The following is a 14,125-nucleotide window of genomic DNA, read 5'->3' as shown; positions in this document are numbered from 1 at the left end:
ATTTTAGCTACTGCAGAAGTGCAGAATGCAGTTATAACTTGCCTTCTACAGTTTCTTACATTTATATCTTTTCAATAATTTTATTACTATTATTATTTTATAAGAATTTGGTAATGACAGTCGTTAACTGAGTTAATGAGTAAATTTAATATCGTCATCTCGCAAAAATTACTTATACTGCAAACCATCCATCGATCAGTTGGTAACGACGAGTTGTTGACGTTCGCACGTGCAAAAATTATCAAATGATAAACTTTACCACCAAACAGTAAATACGAATCTAAATGATACAAACTTTAAATATTTATTGCAACTTGTAAAAATTATTTATTTCTATCAACCATCAGATTGCGAGTGACTGCAATCTATTATTTATAGATTTTGTTCTTTCTAAATAGCTTTTCTTTTTTTTCATAAAATTTTTGTATATTAGGTATACGTGCAACTTCTAGTTACGGCTTGACAGGTGACAGTGTTTGTGTACATACAAACACCTTTGATAGTAGCAGTAAATATCCCAAGTGACAGACGCCGCCGAAGATCAAAGATACTTGACCAAAGCCTGAAATCTTATAGTTGGATTGTTATTTGTTCGTCGAGTCGTCTGCAGCCTACCAGCAGTTGACAGTTGTGCACGGCAACGTCGCTGCTCGCGGCGCAGAAAGCTCACCTCGATAATTCATAATATATAATTATACACATCATTTATAACCTGCAACAAGTATAAAAACAAGTGCTCGCCGTACTCAAGTAAATCTCATGCAACTGTTACAAACTCAGTGTTACATTGGTTCAGCGCATTATTTTTGAGAATATTCGCAGTTGATGTCGGCATGAGAAGCAAAATTCATGAAATTTAAAATCTATCCGCACAACTGCATCTCGTGCGATTATTGGAATATGACGTCTGCTCAGTCACGACTCATGCTGAAATCTTGAGTGTACATTTTTTATAAACCACTTCATCAGCCAAAGAGGTAGATATCTACATGCCTGGGTTATATTTTGGCTGTGGGTGATTAAAATGTATTTCAATTGTGCCAATCACCACACATTAGCGAGCTCGAGAAGACTTTGCTGATACGATATTCGCGAGCTATAGCTACATACATACACCTGTAATCTAGAGTCGATTGTCGAGAGTGTCAAGATACCAGTGGTGCTCGATCATCCTCGCAGCTCGCCAATCGACGACTTATAAGGCTTACTGATTATGTACGTACTGAGTTCGCTATACGATGTGTCACACACAATCAGTGTTATAATATCGCTATTCGCTTGCGGTTACTCCACTCGACGGTATAGCAAATCATTTGTGCAATATAATCACCCGAGCTGCTACTTGAGCTGCTGCTGCTGCTGCTCTACTCAAATTTGCGTGCTTTCTTGTGAATTTGCATAAGCTTAATTATTTATAATTCTATTGGGCGTTTTTGCAACTCGAACCCACGTATGAATCTCTATGCAACAACTCCTCGCGTATTTGTAGTTTGTGCACCGATATATGTTACTCCTTATATCTATATAGCTTTATATTTTGCGCGACTATACTTGAAGCTCGCAAACAAGATTTGTCGCGCAAGTGATTAATCAGTATAGTTATGCACGATAGCGTCTCTCGAGTATTCCGATAGTCGTTGCAAATTTGCATTCCTCATGGACATCTCGCTTATTTTTCTTTTTCATTCTCCTACATACAAGTGGGAGGTTATTTTTCTTGAACATTAAAACTGTCTGTTGTTTATCTTCTCGGACGCTTCTTGCGCTTACGAGGTGATAAATTAACTACCGATAGGTATTTATTGCGTATAAATACGATTTTTTCGTATAATCACCCACGTATCAGTACCTATGAGTTATTTTTCATGTTCCACATTTTATACATCAATGCAATATTTGTATTCAATTTGTGCTCTACAATTTTATAATGTAACTTCAATGTTCTCTCGAAGCATTCATTTCAGATAATTGGTATTAAGATTTTTAACAAAATTAATGAACATACTTTAAAAAGAAAATAATGCATTAAAGCTATTTGTTCAAACTAACTTACACTAGTATTATAATTCTTTATTTAATGTACATAAACTTTATTATCGTTACTATATTTAATTGCAGTTATCAGAAGTCAGAGAACGAGAAAAAGAGTGAGACAGAGATGAAAATGATCTTATTGCATATTACTGTACTCTGAATTTACAATGGCGAACAATTTCTGTCGCCACTGGCGACTTTGGATCCTTCCAGTACTGACATGCCTTTATGCTCTACTCATTATCATACTGGTTCCAATTTTAATAGACAATTCCATAAAAAATGGATTTAAGAAACAAGATCAAGGTGCACTGGTTGGAGGGGCATTTGTTCTGTTGGCTCTTCCAATATCATTCTATGAAATCATTCAGCATATGATTTATTATACACAGCCAAGACTTCAAAGATATATTATAAGGTATGTATCATTATACTTATAAAATTTAACTTCGCTATAGAGAATATTAAAATTGTATTTTACTTTTATCTTTAGAGTATTATGGATGGTACCTATTTATGCAGTCAATGCGGTAAATATAAAGACATTTGAATTGACTGATGGAAATGATTAAAACCTCAACTAATAAAATCATTTTGATTTTAGTGGCTTGGCTTAGTGTACCCAGAAGGAACTATATATGTGGACAGTATTAGAGAATGTTATGAAGCATATGTAATTTATAATTTCTTAATGTTTTTATTTGCTTATCTTAACGCGGATCATCAGCTAGAGCATAGATTAGAAATTCAACCACAAATACATCATATGTTTCCTCTTTGTTGTCTTCCAAAATGGGAAATGGGTAGAGAATTTGTTCACATGTGTAAACATGGTATTTTACAATACACTGTTGTTCGACCCATAACAACAATTATTTCATTGTGAGTTATGTTTTATAAATTTTCAATATTTTCCAACCGTTGTTAATCACTTTTCTTAATCAGAAACTTTATTTTACTAGCATTTGTGAATTAAATGGTGTTTATGGTGAAAGTGAATTCAGAGCAGATGTGGCATTTCCTTACATGATAGCTTTCAACAATTTATCACAATTTGTTGCTATGTACTGTTTAGTTCTTTTTTATCGTGCCAATAAAGAGGCATTGAAGCCTATGAATCCAGTGGGAAAATTTTTATGCATAAAAGCTGTTGTATTCTTTTCATTTTTGTAAGTTAAAAATGTTAAATACTTATATTATATAACTTTATACTAATTTTTATTTTTTTTTGCAGCCAAGGTGTTATAATTGCTTTCCTTGTATATTTTGACGTGATATCAACTATTTTTGATACTGATGACAAAGCTGATATTAAAAATATAGCCTCAAAACTTCAAGATTTCTTAATTTGCATCGAAATGTTCCTAGCTGCAGTTGCTCATCATTACAGTTTTAGTTACAAAGCTTTTGCAAATTCTTCACAAAATCAAGCTTGGTGGGATGCTTTTAGGTAATGACAACACACTAATGTTGTAAAGTTAATATTATTAGTGTATAAATAAAACGAATCTTAATATGTATTTCTACTTTTAGACAAATGTGGGATGTCTCAGATGTTCATAATGATATTAAAGAACATTTAGGAGTAGTAGGTTCGTCGTTGAGTCGACGCATACGAGGTCGAAGTGTTTATCAACAAGCGTGGAGTAGTGCAGATGAACGTACTTCTTTATTGTCCGAAACAGCAGGTGCTCCGATCAGCTCCAAAAGTGCACCTGTAGCTTCATTTTCAGGCTATCAGGTTTCGAATTCTGGCGAAGCTTTAGATGTTAGCCCAGATGGACCATCGCCTGGTGGAAGCAATAGTGTGACGACGTAGCTGAAGCATCAGCACTTAAACATTCTCAGTTTCTCTAATCGAGAAACCACTAGACACCAACTGATTTTTTCAGTGAGATTAATAATTAGCTATCAGTAGCTATTATTAACTGTTCATGTTGATTGTTGTATGGTTATTTAATTCATTGTAAATATTTTTTTCACTTTACTCTAAGTTACAAACGGAGTATTGTGTGAAATTTTCTAAAATATAATTTAAAAAGGCTAATGACTAAAAAGAATTTGAAAAAATTTAAACTTAATTTTTCATCATATTTCTTGTCTCTTGACTTACATATGAGCAATACATTAAAAAAATGCTCTTTTTATCTTTAATTAATTTTTTATGCAAGGTAAATTTCTTAATAGCCTTTACTGATGTGCAAGGTTTTTATTCAAAGTTTTCATTTCTTGCAACGCTAATAAATTAACTATAAATTTGATGTAATCTTCACATTCTCATAATCTTTGTAATTCCTTATTAAGCTTGTGTTATTTTCATTTAAGATATTGGCTAGCAAAAAATTGTATAGAAAAAATGGGATTAAAACAATGTTGAATGTTGATGTTATATTACAACAATAGTTATTTTTGTGATAATATTAACGAAGGGAGTTTTTTATTGTACATAAATTTATACTTCGTGTACTCGTAATTAATACGAGAAGATGCGTTCGAAAACTGAGATACTAAACCATTTGATGCCAACAACAAGGAATTTACAAATTGACTCATTTTAGATATTAAGATATTTGAATTATTCATTACCAATGATATTTCACCAAATACTGTAAATATTTTTAAAATTTATGCTTAGAATATCTAGAAATGATATTTGTATGTATTTAGTAAATTGAAGATTGGGAAATATTTGAATGATTATATCAATACTCCTCTAATTATTCTAGAGAAATGATATTTGCTTCGAACATAATGGCGTTGAAATAAAAGAAACCAAAATGAATTTAAACTAGTTGTATTGGAAAAATTGTTTTAGATCATATGTTTTAATTTAAGATTTTAATAATAATAATTATACTTTCATCACACGTTTAAAATGGGTTTATTATTTGCACACCTCACTATAAAACGGTGTTAAATCATTCAATTTGGCTGCAAAGAAAACCGTACTTATTTCAAAGTTCAAAGTTGCTGAATGAAAAAATTGTTTAGAAGAAAAAAATCGAATTGGAAACAATCTCGAATGATAGTAAAACTAATGTGGAATCATGCATTTTTAAGCTGATGAATGCGATGATTTAAAATGATGAATCAAACATGACGATAATTGGTTAAAAAAGGAAGAGATAAATTTTATCTTAGCTTCTCTATGACACTGAAGATTGGCAAAAAGTTCTTTCAAGATTAACTTTTAGTAAAATTTACGGTTTTTGTAACAATGTAATAAAATAAATTTCAAACAAAATTGCTGTATAAGCACAATGGGACGTATTGCGCTTAAAATTGATTTTTATCCGAGACACTCGTCGTCGTTAACACAATCAGTACTTATGTAATATTTTTAAAATAAAGTTGTAGGTAGATCATAGTGGCGCAGGAATACTTTTATAGGCTTTTGCTTGATTTCATATTAAATATTACTTACAAGGAGACCACCCTAACTCCGGGTCATGGATTTGCTCCAAAAATTTTTTAGTGTCTCCTGGTGCCCAATAATAAAGCTTCCTGTGTTTAGTTTAATCTCATGGGCCTTAGGGCCCAGTTTACTAAAGTATTTTCCACATTATAAAAAAATCTTGGCTATTTTTTATATCGACACAGAAGCACTTAAACAAAAAAAATGCAAAGAACAAAAAAGTCTTACAATTTTTCAAAAAATCGATCTGAATTTTTTCAGAATTTTTAAAGCCGTCCGTCACCTGTTTTCAAAGGTCTCTGAAGCCCCTATGAAAAATGTCAAATCCAAGTCTCTGAAAAAAATGGGGTGGTCTTCTTGTTAGTTTATTTTATCTCACGTGATAGCAGCGATGATTTTAACAAGATCACGTGAAAATTTTCTCGATCATCATTGAATTTATTCAATGAGAAAAAAATCACGATAACGTTGAATCACATTTGAGAAAAAAAAATAAACGTACTTTACGATAAAGTCTGGGTAAAACTATGTTATAGTGAAAAAATCGCTTTCGCGTAACTTTCCTTGGATTTCAGCGGAAATTCGAAGCATTCACCAAGCGCAATATTTACAAACATCGTTTTATGCGCCGTATTATACGTACTTAACGATATAGCATTTAATTTTTTTAGCTCACAAGCAATAATTAAACTATAGATAGTACAATAGCCATTGAAAAGTATTTGACTAAGATAAATTTAGGCGAGCCAGTACAAGTAAAAATGTGCAGTTTATCAAAATGTATCCGATGAAAATGAAACGTTAAAGTGTTGACCCTTCGGGACATTTTTGATGATAATTCGAGCAATTGTTGACCGCAATAAGGAGTCTCTAAAAATGATTGCTCGTAATAATAAAATACAATCGCAGACGTAAAAAGAGAAGTTCGATAGTGAAGTGATAAATTTGAAGATCGAGTGGTGTCGGAGCGCGTGGCGTTGGTTACGTATAGCGCGTGAACGTGTGCCCCGCATGCTCTCGTGACGGGCGCCAATGCAGCGCAGTCGGAGAATAAAATGCGCCGATCTCGATCTCGAGCGCATATAAAGCCGACGCAGCATCCAAGATTGACTTCTTTCGATCCGTGGCGATCGTAGAGTGCGTGAAAGATCTTGCGATTTTATCGTTCTCGTTGGAGCAGCGCAGCATTGCACAGCGCGAAACTCGCTGAATTTCGGTAAGTCGATCTTGACACCAATTGAAATTTCAACGGTAACGAGTGAACATTAACTTACAGAGCTTTGAATTCGGGTTCTCGTATATAGAAGTAGCCGAAAATAATAGGAAGGAGGAGAATGACGACCATCACCTTGTTGAAAAACGGCGCGGTGAACAACAAAAAGATGAAGCTGGCCAACGGCAAAGTCGAGTCCGAGGAGCACGAGGAGCACCAGTATCTAAACCTCATCAAAAAGATATTGAAGAAGGGGATAGTGAAAGACGACCGCACCGGCGTCGGCACCCATTCAGTATTCGGTACTCAGATGCGCTTCAGCCTGAGAGACGGCCAATTTCCGCTTCTGACGACCAAGAGAGTATTTTGGCGCGCCGTCGCCGAGGAGCTGCTCTGGTTCATCCGTGGCTCGACCAACGCCAACGAGCTCTCCGCCAAAGGTATTAAAATTTGGGACGCCAACGCGTCTCGCGAGTTTCTCGATTCGCTCGGCTTCCGGGATCGCGAGGTCGGCGACTTGGGCCCGGTTTACGGCTTCCAGTGGAGGCACTTTGGGGCCAAGTACGTGGACATGCACACGGATTACACCGGCCAAGGTGAGTCAATTACTAGTAATTAATATCATGCCACTAGCCATAGCTGACGTACCATTTGCCGCAGGTTTCGATCAACTGGCCGACGTGATCGACAAAGTGAAAAATAATCCCGACGACAGACGCATCATCATGAGCGCCTGGAATCCGGTCGACATCCCGAAGATGGCCCTGCCGCCCTGCCACTCGCTGGCCCAGTTTTACGTCTGCAACGGCGAGCTCTCCTGTCACTTGTACCAGAGGGCCGGCGACATGGGTCTGGGGGTGCCCTTCAACATTGCCTCCTACTCGCTGCTCACCTGCATGATAGCGCACGTGGCCAAGCTCAAGGTAATTAGACTCGACTTGCTCGATTAATCGACATTATTTTTAACTTGGATTTATCGTTCGCAGCCCGGCGACTTTGTTCACACGATGGGTGACGCTCACGTCTACCGCAACCACGTGGAGGCTGTCAAGGAGCAAATCAAGCGCGAGCCCAAGCCCTTCCCCAAGTTCAGGATAGTGCGCGAGGTCAATGATATCGACGACTTTAAATTTTCCGATTTCGAAATCACAAATTACAATTGTCATCCTAAACTCCCCATGCCAATGGCTGTGTAAACTCGTTTATTTGGTCTTGCTGCTCGCGATCGTCCGACTAACAGGCAACTTGGCTCGACCTTTTCACCTAATCATCATTTCGAATGATTACATTTTTTCCTTTTTCTGCGTATGCAATCATACGCTTAGCATATATGTATAGGTAATAATATTACTATAAATGTATACATTACGAATTTACGATAAGTGTAAATACTTCATAATCTGAACCATACGATTGTATAGATATTAATTAGCACATTTGTATTTAATATATTAACATTTTTGCATGTTAAACCTGTCGAAAATAAAGATTATTTTTTTAATATATCCTCCTTCTATGATATTATTTTATCCACTTTCTCAACTTTTGATCTTTTAATACGTACCAAAATTAAATAATATTATATACATAATAAAAATCCCAAAGTTCGCGCCAAATTCTAAATTATAACTCTCTTAAATATGAGTCGTCGTGTTTCTTTATAGGTCCAGCCAATGCCATGAGGCCTAAATCACCAATACACAAAGCCGGCACAGACATTGCGTATGATTCGAGTGACTCCATAGATGTGTCCTATCCTATCCCCACTAGAAGAGCGAGGCGTAATTTTAGCGCGCTTCAGTCAGACACGTTGTTGATCATTTAGTAGTTTATATAGCCTCAACAATGAGCGAAAATTGTGAAATAAGCAAAGCCAACAATTCTCTCGACAACCAACGAGAGAATGGACACACTCACCCTGATGACGATTCAAAAGATCACGATGAATATCAGTATCTCAAACTAATTAAACAAATCATTCAGAAGGGTAATGTCAAAACGGATCGTACTGGCACTGGTACACATTCCATTTTCGGCACTCAGATGCGCTTCAGCCTTAGAGATGGTATAATATTTGCTATATCTTTCATCATAGTAATTTTCCGACCGAAAAAACTATCATAATCTTTCTCAATAGGTATATTTCCTCTTTTAACGACAAAGAGAGTATTTTGGCGCGGAGTGGTCGAAGAACTACTTTGGTTTATTAAGGGTTCAACGAATGCCAAAGAATTATCTGATAAAGATATTCACATATGGGATGCTAATAGCTCGCGAGAATTTTTAGATTCCTGTGGTTTTACGGATAGAGAAGTTGGCGATTTAGGACCGGTTTATGGATTTCAGTGGAGGCATTTTGGAGCAAAATATGTCAACATGCATACAGATTATACTGGACAAGGTAATTACATTATTACTCTTCAACAATCACCCTCAACAATTGAATAAATTTTGATCCTAATTTCAAATTTTTATATAAATTTTTAGGCATTGATCAATTAAAACAAGTAATTGATACAATTCTAAATAAACCAGATGATAGAAGAATCATTATGTCAGCTTGGAATCCAATTGACATTCCAATAATGGCTCTCCCACCTTGTCATGCATTGGTTCAGTTTTACGTTGCTAATGGAGAACTTTCTTGTCAACTTTATCAAAGAAGTGCTGACATGGGACTTGGTGTACCATTTAATATAGCTTCATATTCCTTATTGACATATATGATAGCTCATATTACAAAATTAAAGGTATTAAAATTATAATAAAATAGCAAAATTAGGAATATTGCAGAAAATGTTGATACTAAGTCAAAAATACTTAAACTTGCTTTAAATGTATATACATTAACAAAAGAAGTTTATTTCACAATAGTTTACACAGCAGTCATACAGATGAAGATATAAGTTATTTAGGTGTTCTAACAATAATTTCTTTCAAATTAGTAAATACAATTGCCATAAGTCATTTTTGATTCTTTTTAGCAATTTTCATTAGCATATAAATATATTTCCTGCAATATTCCAGGAAAGAATTATTTTATTTAGTTAAAAATATCTTATTTTCATTCTTCACAGCCTGGTGATTTTGTACATTCTATGGGAGACTGTCATGTTTACCTCAATCATGTACCTGCTCTGCAAGAGCAGCTACTTCGTAAGCCAAAACCCTTTCCAAAATTAATAATAACAAGAAATGTTAAAGAAATTGATGACTTCAAGTCATCTGATTTTCAACTAGATGGTTACCATCCACATCCAAAAATTTCTATGCCTATGGCTGTTTAACAGTATTGTAATGAAGAAGGAATTTTCAAATACTAACAATTATTTCTAGCAATAACTATTTTTTTATTTTTCTAATAAAAATTATATGTATATTCAATAAACTCATATCTTAAGATATACATTACTCTTATGACTTTTCACTTTAAATATTGTTTACAAATTGGTAGTCAAAACATCACAATATATATATTTTTATGCTCAAGTACAACAAAAGAATAACCATGTTCGTTTTAATTTACATTGATTTTTTTTGGACTACAGTTATTCTAAATTCACTCTAATTCTTGGCTCAAATGAGCATAACTTACAAAATAGTTAGCTCTATCTATTTAATTTGCATAAAGAAATTTTAAAGTTTCATCAGATATCTTACACAAGAATAAAACATTTTATAGGCCAAAATTTTACTTAAAAATTATGAATTTAAATCTTTTAGAAACAAACTTCTAAATCAAATATTCCTCTTTTATAATTTAATAAATAGATTATTTTAAAATCTGTTTTTATATTTATAGTTTTTTTTTTAAATCTGAAGAAAATATGATGCTTATTTAAAAAAAAAACCCCAAGTTCTTCCATCAAATCTCGTAGATTAAAAACTTTAATCTAATGTATAACGAAAATTATTTTAGCTTGTGAGTTCAAAGTATTAGAAAATTTATATGTAACAAGCCTAGTTTGAAGGCTACAACATTTGGTCATCATTTGAATGCGATGTACTGAGGTGATGAAGTTGTTGAGTGACTGCTAAGGTACCACTTTCACTTACTGTCACAATAACCCAAATGATATCTAAAAAAGTGATTTTCGTTGTTAGATTTAACTAATAACATGATTCTTAAATTTTTAAATTATAAAATATAACATACCTCCAAAGTAAGATCCATTAGAAGTCATCATTCGCCATTTGCCTTGGTATACACCTAACGTTGGAGGGCTCACTAATTCAACACTGAGTTCTGTAGTTGCTCTTGGTTGCAACATTGGAACTGGTATGCTTGTGACTTCTCCCATTTGTACACCACTGGTAAAGTTCAAACATAGTCCTTCTGGCCAAGGTTCAGGACCACTATTTTGAACAATCCAGGATTTGACAAATTTTGTGTTTGGTTGTACAGATTCTCCTTCTCCAATTGTGGTATCACATACCAAGTTCATGCTTGGTAACTTACATGTTGCCTCAAAATCGCAGTAACTTCCAATTGCAGCTTGTAAGTTCCTAATTAGGATTAAAGTGATGATAATAGTAAGATGATCATAACATTAATTTGGTTATTTATTTGGTTTCATTTGGGGCCAACTTAAAAAGCGACATTATCAGTAATTTGCTGCATCAATATCTGCAGGTGATTAGAAAACTTAAGATTTGGTCACTTGATTCAGTGTCATTGAAAGCAAAAAGTAAGCTGCAGCATGAGTTACTTGCAGAAAAAAACGGTAGATTGGAACTGTAAGGCATTAGGAGTAGTTAAAATGAGTCATTAATGTAGGTTATGTCATTTTTTGTACCATTCTCTGTAAGCATTCCTGTAGTGCATGAAGTATAGATGCAATGGCAACGTATAATGCACGTATGCATGTCGTAGAAAATGACACAAAGGAGTGTGTTGTATCTAAAGAGAATGAGAGAAAGAAAAAAGAGAGAGAGAGAGAGATATGAGAAGAGAAAAAACCAAGCTCACGCATGCATACGTGTGTGGCGAGTCGTCGTAGTGCATTGTATTTGTATACACAAAAGGGGCACAAGCGTGCAAGAGTATGCGAGTGCCTATGCTTGCAATTTGTGTATGCAAACATTACAACTAATACGCACATGGTGTATGTTTAAAGCATTTAGGGGTAAGCTTGAAAAATGATTTGTGTAGGATCGTGAGTTGGCGAGAAATTAAGAGAGAGAGCCGTTGAAAGTCAATGTCGCGGGCTAATAAGTACGAGTCTACAAAGAGTACATGTAATGTTTATGCTACTAACCAGTTGTTCATGTCGAGGAAAAAAGCTGCGGTGGCCTCGTTGAGGTGGCTCCCGTCGAGCACTCTCTGTAATTGTTTGACCAGGTCATCCTTGTCGGTCGTGCCCATGCAACTGAATTGATGCAGCAAGTGCTGATCGAGTTCGTCCACGTCCATGATGTTTGTATACTTGGAAACTTAGAGTAGCGTATAAGTAGCGTAGCGTAATCGTCGTTTCACGACTCTCGATCGACAAGTGTACCTCGTGTAGATCAGTATATGCACTTGTTACGTACGAGTATAACGAATAGCAGTCGCGTCTCACCAGAGTCCGTACTCGCGCAGCTTAAAAAGTCGTCTTTCGAACTCGATGCTACAAGGCGACAATGCACGCGATACTTGGCTCACGAGATGTGTGTATAAAAGAAAGAGAGAGAGAGGAAGAGACACGTTGCTGCTGCTGCTGCCCCTGCTACTACTGTTGCTGCGCATTCAATGTTTTGACGCGTTCAGATAGCTCTCCGAGTCGCTCCTTTTATTTGAAAACACCAAATTGCTGCCATCACTTTTGCGCTCGTTCAATGATGCTGCTGCTTTTGCTGCTCTGACTAGACATGAATATATGTAAACACAATAAGGCAGTCAGTCGCGCTTTTTTTATCCGTCACTGAAATGTATGTAGCTGATTACATCAACTGCCTGCGGAAGATTGTTGTAATGAAGTCGGCCATATATGGCTGCGAATTGTCGTAAAGTAACTACGAAGATTTAATGTTATGATTTCGCGTGCGAGCTTGATCCGATGGACCGAGTGTCGATTGCTCAAACTCGAGTCAATCAGACAAGCTGTGGCTTACGTCTCGCCCAGAGGATTCTCGGCAGAAGCCCTTTTGTACGATATGTATAGTTGCTATTGTGCCTTGCGCAAATTGGTTATTTGGATCGGCGATCTGCTGCTGCTGTAGGCTTGCAAGTCGTTGCCTCGAGCGCGCATCAATTTTCTGCCGTGGTTCCGTCCGATGTTTGAGCCTCGAATGCTATCGCGTTGAGCGCTTGGCCCGCAAGCTATAGAGCATCGGCTCGCTTCGAATCCGTTGATCGTAGTCGATTAGCGCGACGTTTTCTTACTTTCGACTAGGAATTTTTCATTGTCACTGCCCCCCACACACACACTCACACGCACACATGAATTCTCCAAGCACGCACGCACACGCACGACGAATGACGAACGTCTAAAATTGCTGGCGCTGCAGCACACTGCAACTATATCCAACTGCTGCTGCAACTCAATTCACAAGTTCATTTCGCGTTTCGCGAGTGCTTCTACACTGATAGTCTGAACATTATCTCATGCTGATTGCTGACTCTCGATTAAGGGGGTTGTGAATTGAGAGGGGGGCTGCAGACTGACCACTTGTAGACCGCAGCGAGATATTATTGTAGATGCACCTTCATATAGTCGCTCAATGAACACTAAACAGTCATAGCAGTATAAATAATCAAAACGGCAACGTCGTGAGACTTGTTGAAGCAGTTGTTATCTAGTCCTACATAGATCTTTTTTCAACGAATAAAATATGTCGTTTTCCGAGACTCGAGGAGAATTTTGATATTTTTTGCTTTGTACAGCTTTCTCATTTACTTTGGCTAAATTAGAAAAAGCAGAATATTTGTGGCAACAAGAAAAATTGGGGGAGGATAAAAATTGTTCCATTGAATATATCTATCTGGGTATATATTATATGGCTGATTCTACCCTGATGAAGCGCATTTTTCATGTTTGAGTTTTTAGAAATTCAGAAAGTATAAGCCTAAATAAAAAGCCGCAGAAAATTAAAGTACATCGATGATGAATAATTTATCAGTTAAACTAATATTCGTTAATAATGATTGCAATGAATGGTAGAAAAAAAATTGATTAGGATCGATGGCGCGATTTGTAATTGTAGCCCGAATCGTTGCGCGCGATCGATCAAGCATCGTTCGACGTTTCACTTTCTCTCTTGGAATTTTCTCGCGCAGTTGTGGTGGCCCCCAATGCGGTAGACCCTTTTCGCTCGAAATAATCAGCTTATAATTATAAATTACAGCTTTGCAAGTTGAAGCGGCAATCGATTGTAGTATCGATTTATGCAACGCAGCTGGGATTAAAGCCTCGCTGGTAAATAGATAGGATTAATCGTATAGGAGCTGCGAGCTGCAGAGCGCGGATAAAAAATCGGTAGCA

The 14,125-nt window shown here is 36.0% G+C and overlaps 4 protein-coding genes across 10 annotated transcripts; 3 read left to right on the top strand and 1 right to left on the bottom strand.

Annotated features, from left to right (window-relative positions):
• Positions 1-41: 41 nt before the first annotated feature.
• LOC106651174 (transmembrane protein 184C) lies at positions 42-4,300 on the top strand. Of its 6 annotated transcripts, XM_014369565.2 has the most exons (8): positions 42-268; positions 434-1,215; positions 2,119-2,452; positions 2,528-2,564; positions 2,639-2,916; positions 2,997-3,203; positions 3,269-3,484; positions 3,568-4,300. In XM_014369565.2, exons 3-8 carry the CDS (start codon positions 2,202-2,204, stop codon positions 3,851-3,853), a joined length of 1,275 nt encoding a protein of 424 aa, XP_014225051.1. In that variant the 5' UTR covers positions 42-268; positions 434-1,215; positions 2,119-2,201; the 3' UTR covers positions 3,854-4,300. The 6 variants fall into 6 exon arrangements, with proteins under 6 accessions (XP_014225051.1, XP_014225052.1, XP_014225056.1 ...); XM_014369566.2 differs by lacking the exon at positions 42-268 and having other exon boundaries at positions 425-977; XM_014369570.2 differs by lacking the exons at positions 42-268; positions 434-1,215 and adding an exon at positions 1,239-1,299.
• Positions 4,301-6,455: 2,155 nt separating this feature from the next.
• LOC106651195 (thymidylate synthase-like) lies at positions 6,456-8,167 on the top strand. Of its 2 annotated transcripts, none has more exons than XM_014369610.2 (4): positions 6,456-6,665; positions 6,754-7,258; positions 7,323-7,585; positions 7,649-8,167. In XM_014369610.2, the coding sequence occupies exons 2-4, from the start codon at positions 6,784-6,786 to the stop codon at positions 7,856-7,858; spliced, it is 948 nt and encodes a 315-aa protein (XP_014225096.1). In that variant the 5' UTR covers positions 6,456-6,665; positions 6,754-6,783; the 3' UTR covers positions 7,859-8,167. The 2 variants fall into 2 exon arrangements, with proteins under 2 accessions (XP_014225096.1, XP_014225095.1); XM_014369609.2 differs by having other exon boundaries at positions 6,459-6,665; positions 6,726-7,258.
• Positions 8,168-8,417: 250 nt separating this feature from the next.
• On the top strand, positions 8,418-10,068 carry LOC106651166 (thymidylate synthase-like). The gene is made up of 4 exons (XM_014369554.2): positions 8,418-8,727; positions 8,800-9,063; positions 9,150-9,412; positions 9,740-10,068. Exons 1-4 carry the CDS (start codon positions 8,508-8,510, stop codon positions 9,947-9,949), a joined length of 957 nt encoding a protein of 318 aa, XP_014225040.1. The 5' UTR covers positions 8,418-8,507; the 3' UTR covers positions 9,950-10,068.
• Positions 9,992-13,245, bottom strand: LOC106651167 (uncharacterized protein C6orf106 homolog). Its single transcript, XM_014369556.2, has 3 exons — positions 11,921-13,245; positions 10,819-11,168; positions 9,992-10,741 (listed from the first exon to the last, which is right to left on the bottom strand). Exons 1-3 carry the CDS (start codon positions 12,073-12,075, stop codon positions 10,635-10,637), a joined length of 612 nt encoding a protein of 203 aa, XP_014225042.1. The 5' UTR covers positions 12,076-13,245; the 3' UTR covers positions 9,992-10,634.
• Between the last annotated feature and the right edge of the window lie 880 nt (positions 13,246-14,125).

This window comes from Trichogramma pretiosum, unplaced genomic scaffold (genome assembly GCF_000599845.2).
Source record: "Trichogramma pretiosum strain Unisexual culture from Peru unplaced genomic scaffold, Tpre_2.0 scaffold8, whole genome shotgun sequence".
Lineage (NCBI taxonomy): Eukaryota > Metazoa > Arthropoda > Insecta > Hymenoptera > Trichogrammatidae > Trichogramma > Trichogramma pretiosum.
Note: the sequence above shows the minus strand (reverse complement) of the source record. Positions and strands in the feature narration are given on the sequence as shown.